We start from the raw sequence: 21,321 nt of genomic DNA, 5'->3' as shown, positions 1-21,321 counted from the left end.
AGCATATGAATAATAGTGAATGAAGGTTGTGGATTGTGAGAGTAATCGGAATTTGGGGGTTGGCAAGGCTTGATTAAAGATAGGACCGAGGGAAGGGGACAAGTACAGAGAATAGTGTAGAACTGAACTGGTTCACCAAAAGGTCAAGATAGTGAAGGGAGGAGTGTGATAGCCTGGAGAAGCACTATAGGGTGAAGGGATTGGAAGTCACAATGAAAAGGAAGATAGAATGACAGAAGATTATGATCAGATAAAGGAATTTCAGAGTTCATGAACATGGAAGTAGAATACTCTTCAGGTTCAGTATTTCCTCAAGAATGATCATTAAGCTATAAAGAAATGAATTCTATTCACCATCTTTCATGACCTACACAGTGGAAATTTGGAACTTTCAAAAAAAATCTCATCCTAGTTCTTGTAATGAGGAGCAATGGGACAAGTACAAGATGAATGAGGCATTGTTATTTGTTAAAAATGTTCTAGAGTTTTTGGAGGTCTTCAAGCTCAATACGATTTGACTGAACTTTATGACAACCTTGAAATAAAATATTACCCAAGGCTCCCATAAGAGAAGCATAGTATCCAGAGTAGGAAATGCTAGTCTTACAGTGTTTTGCTCTACTGCCATAGTGAGACCACAGCTAGAGGGTTATGCTTAGTTATGAGTGCCATAGTTTAGGAGGGATATAGCTAAGCTCTATAGTGTCCAGAAGAGTGTTACTAAGATGATAGAAGACCTTAATCAATCAATCAATCAATCAGTCAATCAATCTATCTATCTATCTATCTATCTGGGCTATATGAGGATCAGACTGGAGATTGTGACATTTAAAAAGTTTGAGAGATGGGTATTTGACCATTTTACTAATTGTGCCAGAATGTTTATTAACAAAAGGAGGTAAGTGGCTCTCTTGAATGCCAAAGACTATCATGGCAGTGGGTTAACTAACATGCCCTTGAAAGAGGGGTATTCCTGATGGTGGCAATCAACTCTGATTGGTTAACAATTAACAATGAGGGGCTGAAAGTGATATCATGTCACTCTTGGACAGAGAGAGACTATCCCTATACCCAGACCACTCCCAGCCTTGGGCAATCTAGACAAAGAATCTGTATCCGCCACCCAAGCTTGAGCTATTTGGGTAGAGTATCAATACCCAGAATAAGGAGAATATTAATCCTATCTTCTATAAGCCCTGTCATTGAGAGATTGGACAAGGCAATAGGATAGGAAAAGAGAGCCAGGGTCTCTCCAATTTAAATAATTAGCTAATATGTGAAAGAAATGATAATTTTTCTCAAGATGTTTAGATTGAGGAAGAAAAAACTTAATGGGGACATTATTGCTCCCTTCAGGTAGTCAGAGAGATGCTATTAAGTTAAATTTTAAAAGCATTTTAGGGGCAGCTAGATGGCTCAGTGGATAGAACACCGGCCCTGGATTCAGGAGGACCTGAGTTCAAATCCGGCCTCAGACACTTAACACTTACTAGCTGTGTGACCCTGGGCAAGTCACTTAACCCCAATTGCCTCACTAAAAAAAAAAAAGAAGCATTTTAAAGTGCAAAGCACTTTAAAGGGTTACAAAGAGAAATTAGAATTATTCTGTTTGACCTCCGAGGGAAGAATTAGGAGCAATGAGTGGATGTTACAGAGAGGCAGATTTATGCTGGAAGGAAAAAAAAAAACCCAAACAAACCAATAATTGAAGCTATCCCAAAGCGGAATGTTCTGCATTAGAGAATATAAGATTCCCCCTCATTAAATGCCTTCAAACAAAGATTAGATGGTCTCTTGTCCAGTATGGATTGGACAAGATGTCTTCACAGGAAGATTCTTTCAATTATGATTTTTTAGGATATCCAGATAGAGTGCTGGAAGAAGCTTTTATTCTTTAGGTTGGGAGGATGGGGAGAAGGCTTCATGAAAGAAATAGCACCTGAACTGAGCCCCGACAGATGAAAAGGATTTTTACAAAAGAGTATATTCTAGGCATGCTGAATGATATGGCTATGCAAAGTCAGAAAATGACTGCATAAAGTGGAAAATATCTAATAGTCCATTTTGGCTAAAATTGTAAGGGGAAGTAATGCTCAATAAGATAGGAGTCAGATCAATCAGTCAGTCTACAAACAGTTTTTAAGTGATTAAGTCACTTAAACCAATCACTGTATTTAGGCACTGGGTTTACAAATATACAAAGACAGAAATGAAGGAATTTGCATTCTATGGGGGCAGATAATGGAGGAGTTTTGAGTTTGCATTTTGTCATCTAAGTTATTTCACAGGGGTCTGTTTTTTGTCTCTTTTTGTATCCCAATGCATAGTACGCTGCCTGGCACATGCTAGGCACTCAATAAATGTTTATTGATTGATTACTTGTCTTCTAGACACTAAAGGTTTTTGATGAAGGGAATGGCGTAGTCAAATTAGAAAGAGCCACTGATCCAAAAGGGAGAGTGTATAAGCAGGAAAAGAGGTTAGAAGGATGATGACTTGAAACTTTGTACACCATGTCACACTTTGTATTTTTCAGATGCTATCATGGTGACCAATGAAAACATTCTGAAAAGCAGAAGACTTATTATTGTCTTATCTGGAGAGCAATCAAATTACAACTGGCTGGGAAACACATCAGAACAGCAAATAGCTATGTATAATGCTCTTGTCCAAGATGGAATCAAAATCATCCTGGTTGAACTAGAAAAAATTAAGAGCTATGGGAATATGCCAGAATCTATTAAATACCTCAGACAAAAGCATGGTGTCATTCGATGGAAAGGGGATATCATGGGAGAAGCCCCATCTGCAAAGACAAAGTTTTGGAGATGTGTCAGGTACCACATGCCAGCACAGTGTCATGACTCTTTCTCCACAAGGGAACCCCTGGTCCTAGACTCTTGTGCTGAACTCTAAGAAGAAATAGCACATGGTACTTTGAGCACTCAGGGAAGCTCTCTGAAAGATTGCACACATGACCAGCTGCCTGTTTGCCTTAAAGGATTTCCAAGCTGGACACACTGTCCCTCCAGTCATGAGGTGTGTGTGTGTGTGTGTGTGTGTGTGTGTGTGTGTGTGTGTGCGCGTGTGTTTGTGTTTCAGTGTTAAGAGTAGTTCATAGAGGAGCAAATCATTAACAGTGAAGGAACTTAGGTCAAGGATGGATGAGGGACACGATGAAGTGAAGGAATATTAAATAGGGGAAAGAAGGAGAGGGTGGAAAACCTCTACAATCCTCCTTTTAAAGCCAGCATTATGAAACACACCAGCACATAAAATATAAAACTAAGAAGGAGGAATATGCAGTAATTGAGGATAGATTTAAAAACCAGTAACTGTTTAGAAAAGGTATCTGGTAGCTTCAGAAGGCAAAGCAACTAGAAAATTCCTCCCCAAACTGGGTTGTTATTGTTGTTTTAAATTCTTGAGCAAACAGCATTTCAGCAAGGAAGAATTTCAGAGATATCTTTACATCCACTTTGTACTGGCTCGATCCATTCACATTTACTGCTGGCTGGCAGTTTGCAAAGAATGAGTGAGAATTTTATATTGAGACTTTTAATTGTATTAGTGGTTAAAATAATTCTCTTGGACTGCAAAGCTTTTAAAATGGCATTTTACCTTAGGTTTCTGTAGTGATAGTGACCTAAAAATAAAAAAGGAAGTTATCTTTTATATCTGGGTCAAGATTTCACTGGAACACATAATAGTTTTTTTTAGAGGCTGGCCTCAAAGGAAATAAAAATACAAACATATCTTAGAGAAAAATAGATTTCTTCTTATAAGATCGCATACATAGAGATTTTAGATGGGAGTTCCAGATAACCTCAGTCAGTCAGCAAGCATTTCTTATAATACAGTGGTATAGTACTTATGAGAATGTCACACAAAAAAGAAAGAGGAAAAAGGTTCCTATTGAATGCCTTATAATAAATTTTATCTATAATGTTCTGCGAAGTAGGTTGGGAGTGTCAGGAAAATGATTTTTTTTTTTTTGGCGGGGCAATGAGGGTTAAGTGACTTGCCCAGGGTCACAAACCTAGTAAGTGCCAAGTGTCTGAGGCTGAATTTGAACTCAAGTCCTCCTGAATCCAGGGCTGGTGCTTTATCCACTGTGCTACCTAGCTGCCCTAGGAAAGTTAATTCTAAAACATGCTGGCTGTAACTTAGAAATTTATATGATGTGAAAGAAAGGGAAAGAGAAGAAAATAATTGGGAAAGAATGAACACTAAGATTTTCAAGAAGAGCTGAGGAATACAAGTGGAGAAGACCCTAACACAGGAAGGTTTAATTACATTGGCTTCTCAGGGAGGAAAAATTTAATTTTTCATTCTGGGTGATCTCCCTTTGCCTTATTAAACTTTATTTTTCCTGCTTGCCTCAGAAGACTATATCCTCCCCTCCATTACATTTCAAATTAATGAGATTTTAAAAAATTGTACTTTTAGTTATGATGCTGACAGTTTTAGTATAAAAAGTGCTACAAATCAAGCAAGGTGACATCCTTGAGAGATTTTAGAATGGCTTTAGAACAATATACGTCCTACTTTTCATTCTGCAGAAAGAAAAGCATTGAGCCATTTTTTTCAGTGTCAGATATTACCTTTTTGATAAAGTATATTGTTTATATGTTTCATGATAGAAATATGTTTGTTCATTTGTGTAACTTCAGCAGATGCTGAATGTTTTTATATTTTTATGTATTAAAACACCAAGTTTATGATTTGCAGCAATCTTTTTGATTGGTTCCAATCCAATGTATTTGTTTTCCAATAAAGTTGTCCTAAACTTGTAGCTTTATTAAGAAATCTGATGGTTCGTATTGTCTAAAAGTCTGTTTCTTTCCTCACCCATATCTCTATCTTAAGTTCACATTGCCAGGCCTGAACTATGAAATAGAACTGCAAAAAGTTTAGCCAAACTAATGAGATCCTACACAAATGATGAAAATGGAAATCAGAAGAAATTTATACAAATCAATGAACTGATTTTTTTAAGTTAGGTTGCTCTATTTGCTGTACAATTATGGGTTGTTGGTGGTGGCTTGTTGGGGGGGGGGTTGGCCAGGGGCAGGGGGAGAAGGCATTTCTAGACTCTTTGTATCTTTGCTATGAAATAAAATCAAAATGTGAATTTTAAAAGTTACATCACACCCATTTGGGACTAGTCCAGTAGAAAGAGAGCTAGATTTGGAGTCAAAGTACCTAGCTTTGAATCTTGACTCATTCATTTATTCCCTATATAAGTAAGGCTTGTTGATTATTCCTCCATAACATCTCTTGAATTCATCCCCTTCTCTCCTCTAATAGAGCAAGCTCCCTGGTGCAGTCCCTCATTATCTTGTGTCTGAACTATTGCCTTGGCCTGCTGGTTAGTCTGCCTGCCACAATCTCTCCTCTTATTCTTTAGGATTAGATTACTTAACTTCTAATTAATTTTTAATCTATGCTTCCAAGGGCTTTTACTGGATGTAATTTTTATTGCATTATGGTCTGGAAAGGGTACATTTAATTTTTCTGCTTTTCTGCATTTGGTTTTGGAATTTTTGTGCCATAATACATGGTCAGTTTCTATAAAGGTATGCTAAGAAAAGACTCCTTTCTATTTCCATTAAGTTTTCTCCAGAGGTATATCATATCTAACATTTTAAAAATTCTATTCATCTCCTTAACTTCTTTCTTATTTAGTTTATAGTTATATTTATCTAGCTCTGAGAGGGGAAAGTTGAGGTCCCCCCACTAGAATAATATTACTGCCTAATTCCTCCTATAATTCATTCAACATTTCCTTTAAGAATTTGGATGCTATGCCATTTGGTGCATATATGTTAAATATTGATATTACTTTGGTCTATGGTTCCTTTTAGCAACATGTGGTTTTCCTGTTCATCCCTTTTAATTGGGTATAGTTTTGTTTTGCTTTGTATGATGTCATGATTGCAATTCATGCCTTTTTCCCTTGGCTGAAGCATAATAGATTCTGCTTCACTCCTTAATTTTTCCTCCGTGTGTGTGTCTCTGTTTCAATTATGTTTCTTGTAAACAACATATGGTTGGATTCTGGTTTCTATTCTATTCTGCTTTCTGCTTCTGTTTTATGAGTGAGTTCATCCCATTCACATTCACAGTGGATTCCTCTCCATCTTATTTTCTTCTGTTTATCATTCTCTCTCTCTTTCTATCCCATCCCTGCTCTGTTTTGCTTCTGACCACTGCCTTCTTTTATCAGCCCTCCCTTTTATTACACCCTCTTTCTTTGACCCCTTCCCCTCCTACTTCCTTGTAAAGTTAGCTGGAAAAGAATATGCCAAACCACTAGAGTATCTTTGCCAAGAAAGCCTCAAATGGGATGATGAATAGTTGGACACAACTGAAATGATTCAATAACAAACATATTTTAAGGACATAATTTAAAACCTCAAGTAAAGGATTATCTGTTAAAAATTAGACGTATGGACATTTTAGACCTGAAGCAATGAAAGATTACAGTCACACGGACTGACTAGAATGAGTGAAACCTTGATCTTGGCCATCATTCCTGGAAAAAAAGGTTTTCTGCCCAAAACTCATATAATATACCATTGGAGAAAGAATAAAATTCTACAATTATTTTTCCTAATTTTTACAAAGAATTTAAGTAATATTGGGATTAACTTTCCCTTGAATATTTGATGGAATTAACCTATAAATCCAGTTGGTCTTCCCTCTTGTTACCCCTGGAGGGAGGCATCCTTTCAAGGTAGCTTCTATCTTTAAGATTCTATTCTGTATGGGATAAAATTTCTTCAGTTCCAGAAAATCAGAGAATACTTTTTCTTTTACCAAAATCTGCTTACCTTATTATATATAGAATATGTTTCAACTGACAAAGGAAAGTTCCATTACATTAAACCAGATAAACCTGTTCACTTTGTGTCTGTACATCTAATAATTCAACACAACCAGTGTTGTTAAGCCAGTTATTAAACCTGTTCAACCTGTGAAGCATTATAAGATTCAACTGATATTTGAAGGACGAGCACTTAGTTGTTGAGAATGTTGATTTGTTTATTTAAATTCTAGGACTGAAAAGGACCCAAAGGAATCATTTCTCCTGAACCTGGCCAGAACTATATATAATGAATTCCCAGAAGTTTGTTGTTGTGATTAGTTTTGCCTGACTTTATTTTTTTCTCATTTTTATTCTTTTTTGTAAGGAATGGTTTTCTGAGAGGAGGAAGGACCAAGATACATTGGAAAATGTAGGCAATGCTAAAAAACAACAACAATAAAATCATTTTAGAATTAATAGAATCTAAGTAGACAATAATAAAGAAAAATTATGCTTAGAGTTATGAAGAGAAAGATGACGGGAAAAAGGAATATGACAGGAAGATTCCAACATTAGTAAGTTTGGAACATTTTGTCTTTCAAGATCTCCAGGAACTAAAGAGTATAAGTAAAAACAAAACAAATACATGTATGCATATTGTTAATGTTGATAACATCATATATGTTTATGTAAGTCTAGTATAAATATAACATGTTGCAATAGCTTCTAAAAATGCAGTCTGCAGACTGTATTCATCAGAAGGGCATGGGAACAGTGAGGTTCATTTCTGCCAGTGCAGTTGCTGTTGTTCTCCCTTCCTTTCCTCTAGTACCAATTAAGCTGAGGTTACAGAGCCGCAACCCAAGCCAGATGGCAGAAGTTTGATCTAACCTCTTTTTTCTCTCCTCTTTATCTTTCCTCTCTCTCCAATCCAACCAGTGCCTACCACAGAGACCTAGTGTGGCTTCCTTCTTGGGTTCAAGAATCATTGTATTAACTGTTCTCCTGGTTCTGCCCACTTCCTTCTGCATTGGTTTATACTTTCTAATATGAATTTCCAGAATCTTCCCTTTAATTATCAACATGACGTAATAATCACCAGCTCCAATGAATTTAATTATCAGCTCTATACAGTTAACTTCCAGAGCTTTATACAACTCCAGTCTCTCCCCTGATCTGACAAAACTGCATGCAAAAGGCCACTAAAACAGGAAAAGCCACTCAGTAGATTTTAGTGACACTAGTGACATCTCAAATTTAATATGTCATGATGATCATGATGATGATTATGGTGATTTCTCTTATGCTTCAAATCTTGAACGGATTTTTACTGAGTCCCTGTCCAAGCACTGCTCCTATTACCATGCTAAACACTATCCCATTATGCACTAGGAGCATGGAGAAAGAGTTGGTGGATCAAATCTCTCAAGGTAATAATATTTAATGAATAGTTCTTTGGAGCTGTTTTATTCCTGAATATGAGCAGAACTTCTCTGCATCAGAATGCACATCACAAAGATGGACTAATTAAAATGAATTTGTATCTATTAGACATTTCTAAATTAGGTTGACATAATACACATATATGGAAAAAGACATCAATTTATGAGCTTAAGTTATGTTTCTGGTATTGCAGATAAGTGAGAAAACTTGAAAATTTTTGAAGTCAGTAATTCTAACAATAATAATAATAATAATTAATATTTACCTAGCACTTGCTTTGTACCAGGCACTATGCTAAAGTGCTGTACATTAAAAGGAAGAACTGCCCAGTTGCTCTCTCCATGTTCAGAAACATTAGTTCCAGTGGTTTCTGATGAAAAGTGGTAGATTTTGTGCGAATATAAAATGGCAGTAAGTATCTTAGTGTGAAAATAAAGAAATATTGGCAATTATTTACAAAATTATTGTCCCTTTCCATCTTTCATTATTTATGTCTGAAGAGATTTAAATATATTAGTATGTCAAAGCACACTGTAATGTTTTTTTTTTTATTTTTTATTTTTTTGCGAGGCTATGACTTGCCCAGGGTCACACAGCTAGTAAGTGTCAGGTGTCAGAGGCCGGATTTGAACTCAGGTACTCCTGAATCCAGGGCCAGTGCTTTATTCACTGCACCACCTAGTTGCCCCCACTATAATGTTTAGTAGTTTATAAATTCTGTGCAGGAAGGTAATGTAGATGCTTTGGGTTCAAAATTCAGAAGAGTCCTACAAACATATTGAAACTTAAATCAGCTGCCACTGGGGCAGAGAAGAAAACCTTGGCAAGGTTATCTACTATTTTATTATATCTGTACTAATTAAACATTGGTACACATAATTGAGATTTGATTGCACTATATAATGGTACGACTACAGAGGACAAGGATAGTAGGGCATTTACCCATCTTTTTAAATCAACATTCATTTTTATAAGGTTTTGAGTTTCAAATTTTTCCCCTCCCTTCTCCCTCCCCCATCCCCAAGACAACAAACAATATAATGTATGTTATATGTGTAAAATCATTTTAAACAAATTTCCACACTAGTCATTCTGTGAAAGAAGAATCAGAACAAATGTGAAAAACCATAAGAAAGAACAAACAACAAAAAAAGTGGAAATAGTATGCTTCCACCTGCATTCAGACTCCATAGTTCTTTCTCTGGATGTGAATAGCATTTTCTATCATGAGTATTTTGGAATTGTCTTTCATACTTGATCATCACACAATATTGCTGTTACTATATACAATGTTCTGGTTCTGCTCACTTCACTCAGCATCACTTGCCTCTGTAGAGGAAACTGAGGCAGGCAGGGTTAGGTGACTTGCCCAGGGTCACACAACTAGTAAGTGTTTGAGGCCAGATTTGAACTCAGGTCTTCCCAGTGCTCTATCCACTGTTCCACCTTTTATATTTACTTTGTATATATTTCATAATTGCTTATCCTTGTATACATTTTCCTCCATAGAATATAAATTCCTTGACTGTTTTTTTCTTTTTAATTTACATAGTAAGTAGCACAATGACTGGCACATAGTAGGAGCTTAATAAATGCTTGTTGAGTGGAATTAAGGTTGAATTTTTCTACCTCTTTAAAAGTCTAATCTGGTCTAGAATTATAATGCCATAGGGGCAATTCACATAATTATAGACCTAAGCACTGTCATGGATGGTTAGGGAAGTAAGGGTATAGACTATATTGGCTATCAGTATACCCAGGATACCACTTAAGTGTATTGATAAGACATACTATTAAACTGTCCTACTCTTTTAAAAAAATTTTGGGGGGGCAGGGCAATGAGGGTTAAATGACTTGCCCAGAGTCACACAGCTAGTAAGTGTCAAGTGTCTGAGGTCAAATTTGAACTCAGGTCCTCCTGAATCTAGGGCCAGTGCTTTATCCAAAGCACTACCTAGCTGCCCCCTGTCCTACTCCATTTTTAAAAGTTGTGATAAGACCATGTTGTCATAACAGTGCATTTTTTGACTGAGAGGAAAATGTAGCAGAGACTATAAATTTTCCTTTCCCCACTGTACTGCAATTCTCATGGAAGTAATGCTTGGCTTCCCCCAATCCATCCTGCTTTATTGGAAGTATTCATATTCTACCATGGTGGAGAGTGGGGCATACTGGATCAAGTATTAGTCTTAAATTCAAGAAGACCTAGGTGTGAATTCCAATTTGGACACTCATTGACTTTGTGACTCTGGGCAATTCAATGAATGTTAAGGGGCCTCAGTTTTCTTACTGGTTAAATGTTAATCTTAATGACCCCTAAAGTCCTTTCCAACTCTAAATCTATGTTAGGGGAAGCATCCCTGTATAAATTGAATAACTCCACCCAGGTAGCCTCAGAAGGATACATGGGAACAACCAGGAGGACATGAGGTTTGTTCTGATAAGAAGTATGATATGGACAGTAAATACTCAACCCAGAAGTGGGGGAAGGAGGAAGGGAGAGAACGATGAACTATGATTTTGCCCTTCTCTAATCAACTGTCAATGACATTCATTGGAAGATGAGAGGGAGAGGCATAGGAAGATAGAGGAATCTATCAGGGAATATTGCTTAGCAAATTGTGTAATAGTGCCTTTAATGGAGTATAATTACAAGTACAAGGAATTTGAAGAAACAATGGAAGACTTGTATGAACTGATATAGTGTAAAATAGGGCCAGAAGAACAATATGGAAAATGACCACAGTAATGTAAGTGAAAAGAGCAACTGAAAAGAAGATAAACTCCAAGTGATTTTAATAATTATTTAGATCCAGAGAACAAATGAAACCTGCTTCCCTCCTCCTCTTGGTAGTTAGGCAGAGGACTAGGGCCAAAATGCTACATATATTGCCAGGTGAGGTCATCGTGTAAGTTGTTTTTGCATCATTATTTTTCTTTTCTACAAAAGAAAAGAAAGTGAAATAAGTGGTATCCTGAAAAGACCACGATAGAAAAACAAGGCATCAAGAAAACACTTTTATTTCAAATCTAACAAACTCTGACTTGACAAACTCTGTACAGGACAGGATTGTTTGTGCTCAATAATTATTTTATAATCAGGAACAATATTAGATGTCATATTGAAACAATTTTCTTTTCCCCCCTTTTTACATAACTCAAGATTTTTATTTTTTTAAAAAAACATAGAGGGACAGTTTCAGTTCATCACATTTTTATATGAAAAAGTGGAGTTTTGTTTTCAAATTAATTGTGATTCATTTGTGTCTTTGAAACTTCCAGAATCAGGAAACTTGAAAACTGAACAGCTAAACACATGTTGGACGTCAGGAATGCCAGGAGTAAGTAAATGAAAATCAGAAATAGCTGTTGTCCTATTGTTTGCCTTTTTTCTCTATTTAGGACTTGATTGTTTGAACTAGATTCAGGGACATCTGTTCCATTGTCAGTCTTCCTAATATTATCTTCTTGTTAATGAAGAGATATTAGAATAAAAATTATTGTAAAAAATTAAAAATATAAATGGGCACTTTAATTTACATTCATCCTTCTGACATAACCTCAGTTAACTATTATTTATTATTAGTTTGTTTATTTTTAAAATCTTAACAAAAAAGAATTTAATGTTTTGACCAGTATTTTGATGGGTCTCCACTTTAACTGAGCCCATTCACCATGGGCAGTTCACACAGATGAAAAAATGGGTGCATTCCCTATGTGTCTTAATGGGATGGGGGGAGAGAATGGGGAATATAGACCTGTGATTTCATCAATGTAGGGAATTCCCCTTCCCCTTTCCTCCTTCCGCCCACTGATTCATATTGAGATCTACCTGCAATATCGAGAAGTTAAGTGACCTGGCCACAAACACACTGAGTATATTTCAGAGACAGGATTCCCAGTCATGCATCATGCATACTATCCTATGACCCTCATCCCTTAAAATTAAAGACAACAAACTCTAATACTTCACAGTTGCCTCTTATTATTATCTGTCACTATCACTGTTTTATTTGCAGAATGTCTCAGATATCTTCCCATGAACTCCAGGTGAGAGAAACAGCAGCTTAGATCATCTTTAAGACTCTTTCCTGCTCTAACAATCCAATATCCTCTTTATATTCAGTCCTACTGCTAATTCAAATAAGACCAGATAAAATAAAGCATGAGGCAAAAGGATCAGACTATTGAACTGTCAGAGCTGTTCAGTAAATGACTTTTAGCCTTACTGAAATGTACAAAGCAGGCAAAATGTGGTGCTCTAAATACCAGCCTCCACTTCAGCCATTATTCCTCATTGCTAGACATGCAGTACCCAGATAGTATCATATTGGCAGCTCAGGGAGCCAGATGATCAGGGACACAACTCCTTTGTCATCTATCCCACATTGCAGATTTTTATGTCTTCCAATTTCTTACCAAAACTTACCCGTGCCTCCTATTCCATCAGACAAGTAAATTCTGCTAATTTGTGCAATGGATACTAATAAACTGTGTTACTTCTCCCAAGGTAACCAATTTGCCTCTCAACTAGAACTATATATTTTTTTCTTTAATATTAAATTAAACAATTTTTTGAGTCCTGAATTCTCTCCCTCTTTGCCATTCTTGCCCCCACACACTGAGAAGGCAAGCAATATGATATCAATTGTATATGCAAAATATGTTTTCAAATCCTCCCTTGGATACCTACCATCTGTATGACCTTGAGCAAATCACCCAACCTCTAACTGGTAGGCCCAAATGAAATACTTTTTTCATTGACAAACTTTGATGGTGTGTAATCACCAATAAACAATAAAGCCACAGGAGCAGGCTGTGTATCACTCAGTGTAGAGTCCAACTTAGCTCCTTCTGGTTCACTGAGTAGTTGAAGGCTGCTGATTCCAGCAGCTGTCTGGTAAAGATGGGGACCGTTTAGGTGGCATGTGATATCTTACATTTTTCCAGAACTTTGCCTTTGCTGACTGTAATCCCTCTGTGTAGCCCCCTCTCCACCGCAGCACCCCATGTTTCTGCTTAAGGTATTTAATTGATTCTGGCATGTCTGTATAGTCTTGGATTTTCTCCAATTCAATGAGAATGACTTTCATTCCTTCTTGGATGAGAGCATTGTAGATAGTGATCTGTTCTGCAGACATGTTCTTTAATAGACCATAACTTGAAGATTCTGAGACCAAAATGATGATCAGTCTTCTGCTTAGCTTAATATTTTCATCAATAACATTGGCCACAGCTGAAAATAATGGAAGAAGTTAAGTAGACATTTGGAATCCTTCAACTTAAAGATACTGTCTGTCTTTTTCTGTCATCAATTCTATTAAGCAGATTGAAAGGAAGTTCAAATGACTGATACTAATAATCTATTTCTAATAAAGCATGAAATCCATCTCAGAGCTGTAAGGGATGTCACAAGTTAATTAGTCCAACCTGTACCTAAATATTAATTCTTTCCAAAACACCTTTGTAACCAGTCTCTTTTTAAAGACTTCTTGTGAGAGGAAATCCAAATAATTACAAGCAGATATTATAAATTTACTTTGAAATGAATTTTTTTATCATAGTATCGCTATTTTCTTTTTTCTTATAGATCAAACACTGTACCACATTAATTGACCTTTGAAGTATCCTTAATTAATCCAACAAATATTTATTGAATGCCTACTATACGTGAGGCTCTGAGGAACCAGAGACAATAGTGAAGTAGATCTTGCCCTGAAGGACCTTATGAGGTGGGGGCATATCTAACAATTTTTTTTAAAAACAAAAGAAAACTTGATCCCAATGTCCCTTGACTCAGAAGCTGTTCTTACTGTGACACTAATAAAATTGGAACATCCACATGGTTTGCAAATGCATGATGATAATGCAAGTTTGCTAATGAGGCAAGGGATAAACATTTGGTTTAATTCCTACTTCTTTAGGGCAAATAATTTCAAAATTTAAAGCACTTGAAGGGGTCTTTTCATCCATAATAAAGTTCCACAGTATGAATGGGATACCAAGGAAAACCAAAATGTATTTGTAACTCAAATCTGAAAATGTTAAATCCTCACAAATCAAAAATAAGGGAGAACATCATGTCACACGAGAGAATATGTGTTTTCAGTCATTTGAGAATAGACTCCATGGAGAAGCGTGGGGATAATGAGTCATGCATATTACCTGTTTGCATCACTACTTCAAAACAGGAATCAGCTTTGAATATCTAAACTATAACCTGGACCCAGTCATAGGATTATAGACCAAGAATTGAAAGGTACCTCAGAGGCCATCTTTTCTAATCCCATCATTTTATAGATTAGGAAACTAAGGCCCAGACTTGCACGAGGTCACATAACTAGTAAACACCAGGGACAGGATTTCATCTATACCACACTATCTCTGGGATACTTAGCTATAAAATGCTAGCAAAAAATGATAAGACAAATGGCCGCTATTTTCTTTTTTGTAAGTTTTTTAAGAGCTCCATTACCTTCCAAGCCTTAGTCCAAATGGGTAATCCAGTCCCTACCACCAAAACTAGAGTCACATTATTTTGATAAAGGAGACTTGAAATAAGCACAGTATGTTTTCAGAATGATCTTAACATAAGGTTAGAATCAAATACCTCTTCATGTCAACTACATGCTGTGGTCTATGAGCTTTCCAAAGAGAATGGAAGCAGAGTTAATACATTTTGCAAAGTCAAGGAAAATATTCTTTAGAAAAATTAGGCAGGAGGGTTTCTTTGATTAAATAATTTCAGACATACCTTGTCCTGGTAAGTCATCCCTTCCAAATATAAACAGTCTGTACCCACACTGTCTTTCCAAGACTTCAGGCAGGATCTTCAGCACCAAAATGTTCATATCTTGGCTCTGGCTTTCAGTTTTAGGTTTTGGATACAAAACATAAGCATCATAAAGCTTGCCATCTGAAACCCAAATAGACACACTCATAGTAACTCTTCTTTTAGTAAAGGAGAGAATGAAAATGTTGCAGCACTATGATTTTAGTTCAATTCATCAGCTTCAAAGGGAAGTTGAAGTAGAGGAAGAAGAAAGAATGAATCCTAAAACTTTAGGATCAGGAGTGACTTTAGGAATTATTGGAGCCAATACGATTATTTTAAGAGCCAGAGAGTTCACCTCTTGCCCAAGTTGACAAATTAATTGATGAAAGTCTCAGAATTTGGATCATCAATGTTTTCTCCTATAAAAAAGATGAGATTTATCAGAAGAAAAATTTTAATTATCCTCTGAAATAAACTCAAATGAAACTTGTAAGTCCTTTGGGACACACTAATAGAGAGAAAACACAGGAAATATACTAACCCTGTAGTCAAGATGTTTAATGTCCATGATGTTTAATGCTTTGAGGATGCATGATTTCATCCATGGGAACAGTCTATCCAGTGACACATATTTTACCTCCCTGGCATCAGTTTCTGCATCTGTAAAATGATGGGGTTGGACTAGATATACTCTGGGGTCCCTCCAGCTTTAGAGTTATTATCTACTATGGGATAACGGTAGATCACAAACCTATATATCTTAGTAGATCATTTTCATGAGTTGTTTCACTTTTTTTTTTTTGGTTGGAAAGTGCTTTACTCTAAGTACATTGGTTTAAGTACCATTGTAAGGCCAATTCTTCCATAGGGAATAGAATGAACTTCCTTAATTCGGTTTTTTTGAACTCCCTCTCTTTCTTTTTTTTTTAATTAATAAAGTATTTTATTTTTTTTTCCCCATTACATGTAAAGATAGTTCTCAACTTTTGTTTATACAAGCTTTCCAATTTCAGATTTTTGTCCCTCCCTTCCCTCCCTCCCCCCTCCCCTAGACAGCAGGTAATCTGATATAGGTTATATGTATATATATAATATATACATAATAACATTAATCATATTTCTGAATTAGTCATGTTATAAGAGAAAAATCAGAGCAATGATGAAAAACCTCAAAATAGAAAAACAACAGCACCAAAAACAAAAGAAATAGTATGGTTCATTCAGAATCTATACTCCACAGTTGTTGTTTTTTTTTTTCCTGGATTTGGAAATCCTCTTCTATCAAGAGTTCCCTGGAACTCTTCTGTATCATTGCATTGGTGAGAAGAATCACAGTAGATCAATGTTGATGATACTGTGTACAGTGTTCTTCTGGTTCTGCTCATCTCACTCATCATCAGCCCATGCAAGACCCTCCAGGTTTCTCTGAACTCCTCCTGCTCATCGTTTCTTACAGCACAATAGTATTCCATTGTATTCATATACCACAACTTGTCCAGCCATTCCCCAATTGATGGGCATCTCCTTAACTTCCAATTCCTTGCCACCACATAAAGAGCAGCTATAAATATTTTTGTACATGTGGGTCCCTCTCCCCTTTCCATGATTTGGGAAAAAGACCCAAAAGTATTGCTGGGTCAAAGGGTATGCACAGCTTTATCGCCCTTTGGGCATAATTCCAAATTGCTCTCCAGAATGGTTGGATCAGTTCACAAGCTCCACCAACAATGCATTAGTGTTCCAATTTTCCCACAGCTTCTCCAACATTTATTGTTTTCCTTTTTTGTCATTTTAGCTAATCTGATAGGTGTCAGGTGGTACCTCAGAGTTGTTTTAATTTGCATCTCTCTAATCATTAGAGATTTAGAGCATTTTTTTCACATGGGAATAGATAGCTTTGGTTTCTTCATCAGAAAACTGCTGTTCATATCCTTTGACCATTTCTCAATTGGGGAATAACTTGGCTTCTTATAAATTTGATTTAGTTCCCTATATATTTTAGAGATGAGGCCTTTATCAGAAGTACTGGCCATAAAAATTGTTTCCCAGCTTTCTGCCTCCCTTCTAATTTTGGATGCATTGCTTCTGTTTGTACAAAATTTTTTTTTAATTTAATGCAATCAAATTGCAAAATCCATTTTGCATTTTATAATATACTCTATCTCTTGTTTGGTCATAAACTGTTTTCCTTTCCAAAGATCTGATAGGTAGACTATTCCTTTCTCTCCTAATTTACCTATAGTATGTCTAAATAATGTATCCATTTTGACCTTATTTTAGTATAAGGTGTAAGATGTTGGTCTATGCCTAATTTCTGCCAAACTATCTTCCAGTTTTCCCAGCAGTTTTTGTCAAATACTGAGTTCCTATCCCAGAAGCTGGAGTCTTTGGGTTTATCAAACACTACATTACTAGTGTCATTTACTACTGTGTTTCCTGTACCTAGCCTATTCCATTCATCCTCCACTCTATTTCTTAGCCAGTACCAGATAGTTTTGATGACTGCCACTTTATAGTAAAGCTCCAGGTTTGGTACTGCTAACCCACCTTCCTGTGAATTTTTTTTTCATTATTTCCCTGAATATTCTTGATTTTTTATTTTTCCAGATGAATTTTGTTATTATTTTTTCTAGCTCTATAAAATAATTTTAGGTAGTCTGATTGGTATGACACTGAATAAGTAAATTAATTTAGGTAGTATTGTCATTTTTACTATATTAGCTCTGCCTATCCATGAGCAATTGATATCTTTCCAATTATTTAGATCTGATTTGATTTGTGTGAAGAGTGTTTGGTGGTTGTGTTCATAGAGTTCTTTCACTTTTTAAAAAATGTCAATCATTTGATAGCCAACCTCTGGCATTGATGAACTCTTAAAGTTCTTGCAAAACTAGCCTATAAGATACATTGTTTCTATTTGACTTTAAAGTAGATTTTGTTTTTAAGCACCATGCTAGTTTCAGAAAGAATAAGGATGGAGATATAGTGTATGTGCTACTAATACTTCAGCTTTAAGCCATGGTTTTCTGGAATGCTTGGACAGACTCAACGAGAAGTCTTTTAGCTGCAAAATTAGTTCAAAAAGTCAGAGAGAACAATGAATCAGGATGGCAGAGCTGATCAGCTGTCTAACTGAAGGGTGTTTTTTTTTGTCTGACTCTTTGTGACCCCATTTGAAGTCTTCTTGGCAAAGACACTAGAGTGGTTTGCCAGTTCATTCTCCAGCTCAGAGGAGGAACTGAGACCAACAGGGTTAAGTTGTGTTCAGGACCACCCAATTAGTAAATGTCTGAAGTCAGATTTGAACTCAGAAAGAGGAGTCTTCCTGATTCCAAGAGTGATGCTCTATCTACTGTGCCACCTAGCTGCCCTGATTCCATATTAAGGCAGCTGAAACTTGTTTCTTTTCAACTTCTAATTATTGCTCCTGGATCTGCTTTCTAAGACTAAGCAGGGCAAGTCTAATCTTTCTTCCATAGGTCAGCCCCTCAAATACTAGAAGATAAGTATCATGTCCCTAATGCACAAGATCTGAGGGTGATCTAGTCTCAGCAACTCATTTTACAGATAAGGAATCATGGGCTCATAGTTTGACTTACCCAAAGTCACATAGACAATAAGTGTCAGGGCTGAAATTTAAGCCCAGCTTCCCTAGGTCTTAATCCAATCAGTGTTCTTCTAGTACACATTAGAACCTAGTGGGCATAGACATAAAAAGAGAACTACATAAAGGTAGCATATTGAATTTTCTATATTTGATGTCTCTACTTCTTCAATATATACTTCCTCCTCTAGCCCTTGCATTCTGGCTTTTGCTGGACCCCTTACTGAGTGCTCTTAAAAGATACTAATGACTTCCTAACTGCTCAATTCAATGGTCCTTCAGTCTTTGTCCCTGACGTGTCTAAATAATTTGATATTGTTGATCACTCCCTCCTATTCAATACTGTCTTCTTTCTTGGATACAGAAATGACATGCTGCTGCACTGTTTCTTTTCACTTAACTCCTGAACCTTTAACATAAGTGTTCTTTAAGAGTTCATTCTTGGCACTCTTTAGTCACCCTATTCTCTCTTTCCTGGCAAATGTCATTCACTTCAATGGCCACCACAATGACTCAGATCTGCATCTCTGGACCATACCTCTCTTTTGATCTCTGGATCCTTCCATCAGCACATCTCGATCTGATTGTTCCACTTGCAGTTCAAACTCACATTCAAAATGGAACTCATTATATTTTCCCCCCAACCTATGTAGTTCACTCAGTATAACTAACAAAAATAGTAAAGAACTAATTTTTATATAGTACTTACTATGTGCCAGACAGTGCTAAGTGTTTTACAAATATCAACCCTGGAAAATAGATGCTATTATTATTTCCATTTTACATATGATGAAACTGAAGGGAAAAAAAAGTCAAGTGACTTCCCCAGGGTCATACATAACTGAGGCCAGAGCTGAACTCAGATCTTCCTGACTCTAGGCCCTACCCTCTCTTCAACACACCACTGAACTGCCCATCTCATGTCTGAAACCTTAATGCTGTCTTAGATTCTTCACTACCCTTCACCTTTCCTAAGCAGTGAATTACCATTCTACTTTTGCAACATCTTTTGCCTTTTCTCTGTTCCTACAGGTCCTCATTATCATTGTCTCCCATAATCTACTGCCATGGCCTTCTCTAAGATCTTCCCACCTCAACTTCACCCCATTCAACCATTTATCACTGACAGCCTAATCTTCCTTATACATACATACATCTGCTCATCCCATTCCTCTGCTTTAGAATCTTCAGTGACTTCTCATTGCCTACCAAATAACATTCAAAGGTGTCTGCCTGGCATTCAAAGTCTTCTACAATATGGCCCCAAAGCCATTTCCCAGTCTTATTTCCTATTACTCTACACCAAGGGGAGTTTGTGAACTTGGATGAGGAAAAAATTACATCTTTACTTTTTACTAATATCTAACATTTAGCATTTCTTTCAATTATTTAAAAATGTTATTCTTAGAAGGGGTCCAAGGTCTTAACTTGCCTTGAAAAGGGGTCCATGACACAATAAGATTTAGGGACCCCTCATTAACAGTATGTACTCTAAGTCCCAGCCAAGCTAAACTATTCTCTGCCCTGCCAAAAATACACACTGTGCTCTCAGGCCTCTGTGCCTTCCTCCATGCTGTTCTCACTGGCCCTGAAGTTGGGAGGACCTGGGTTCAAAACTCACCTCAGATACTTGCTGTGTGACCTTAGGCAAGTCACAACCCCATTTTCCTCAAATATCCAGGGCCATCTCCAGTTGTCTTGATGGCTCTGGAGGAAAGAGTGAGGTTGGTGACCTTGAACTGCCCTCCCTCATTTAAATTCACTTCAGTTCAAGTCATGACATCATCCCAATGTCATGGTCCTCTTTAGGAACAAAGGACGAACAACAACAATGCACCAATCTAGCTGTTATACAGTTAGTATTTGATAAATATTTATTGACTTGATTATATCCTTGCACTGAAAACAATTGCTACCTGCAAAAACCAAACTCTAAATGACTCCAGAAAAGTTCTACTACAGTAGGGGTTCTTAATTTTTGTGTGTGATGGACATCTTTGGCAGTCTGGTGAAGTCTACAGATCCCTTTTTAGAATAATGTGGTGGTATTTATTTTTAAATCACAATTGGAGGAAAAACTAAATTCCACTTAGTGGTTATTCAAAATAAAGATGTAATTTTTCCCCTGAGGTTATAGGCCTCTGAAATCTAGCCACAGATCTTTTAGGTGGTCTGTGGACCCCAAAATCAGAACCCCTGAACTATATTATGCTGGTCCCTGAATTATCAAAGCAACTTTCCTAATCAGGTTATCTCAAAATCCAACTCCCATTGCCTTTTGGATATAGCCCAATCTAAGCATAGAGTGGAATTGTGTAAGAGTATGTGTGTGTGCTTGAGTGACATAGTTTACTATTAGAATCATACTGGCTTGAAGGAGTTGCCACCTCCACACCCTCTTTGTCGCATCTGCAAAACTTGACTTCCATTGCGAAATTTCTGTCATGCTTATTTGCAAAACATATGAGTCACCTTTGCATTCATTATCATTGAGTCCAATGGAATAAATAGGAGGAAGCGATTAAGTTCCATTGAACAATGTTCTCTGTCATGAGAAAACAACTGATCAGCTCAGTTTTTAAAAACAGGCACATTAAGAATTGGATTTAATTTTTTCCCTTCTTAAAAAATTGGTGTCAGGTGGGCCTAATCATAGAATATGTCTGCTGTCGGAGCTCATAACTTGAG

The 21,321-nt window shown here is 36.6% G+C and overlaps 2 protein-coding genes across 6 annotated transcripts in view; one reads left to right on the top strand and one right to left on the bottom strand.

Moving 5' to 3' along the window:
* The window catches only part of LOC122749876 (interleukin-1 receptor type 1-like), a 40,125-nt gene extending 35,936 nt beyond the window's left edge, over positions 1–4,189 (top strand). For all 5 annotated transcript variants that reach the window (XM_043996438.1, XM_043996435.1, XM_043996439.1 and 2 more), the window contains one exon: positions 2,537–4,189. In XM_043996438.1, the coding sequence (XP_043852373.1) occupies positions 2,537–2,916 (380 nt within the window). In that variant the 3' untranslated portion in view covers positions 2,917–4,189. The remainder of the gene's footprint in view (positions 1–2,536) is intronic.
* A 7,108-nt stretch (positions 4,190–11,297) lies between these two features.
* Positions 11,298–21,321, bottom strand: part of IL1RL2 (interleukin 1 receptor like 2) — a 34,410-nt gene continuing 24,386 nt past the window's right edge. The window contains 2 exon segments of the mRNA XM_043995264.1: positions 11,298–13,490; positions 15,009–15,170. Of these exon segments, the coding sequence (XP_043851199.1) occupies positions 13,114–13,490; positions 15,009–15,170 (539 nt within the window). The 3' untranslated portion in view covers positions 11,298–13,113.

The sequence above is a fragment of the Dromiciops gliroides genome, chromosome 3 (genome assembly GCF_019393635.1).
Source record: "Dromiciops gliroides isolate mDroGli1 chromosome 3, mDroGli1.pri, whole genome shotgun sequence".
In the NCBI taxonomy this organism is placed as follows: Eukaryota; Metazoa; Chordata; class Mammalia; order Microbiotheria; family Microbiotheriidae; genus Dromiciops; species Dromiciops gliroides.
Note: the sequence above shows the minus strand (reverse complement) of the source record. Positions and strands in the feature narration are given on the sequence as shown.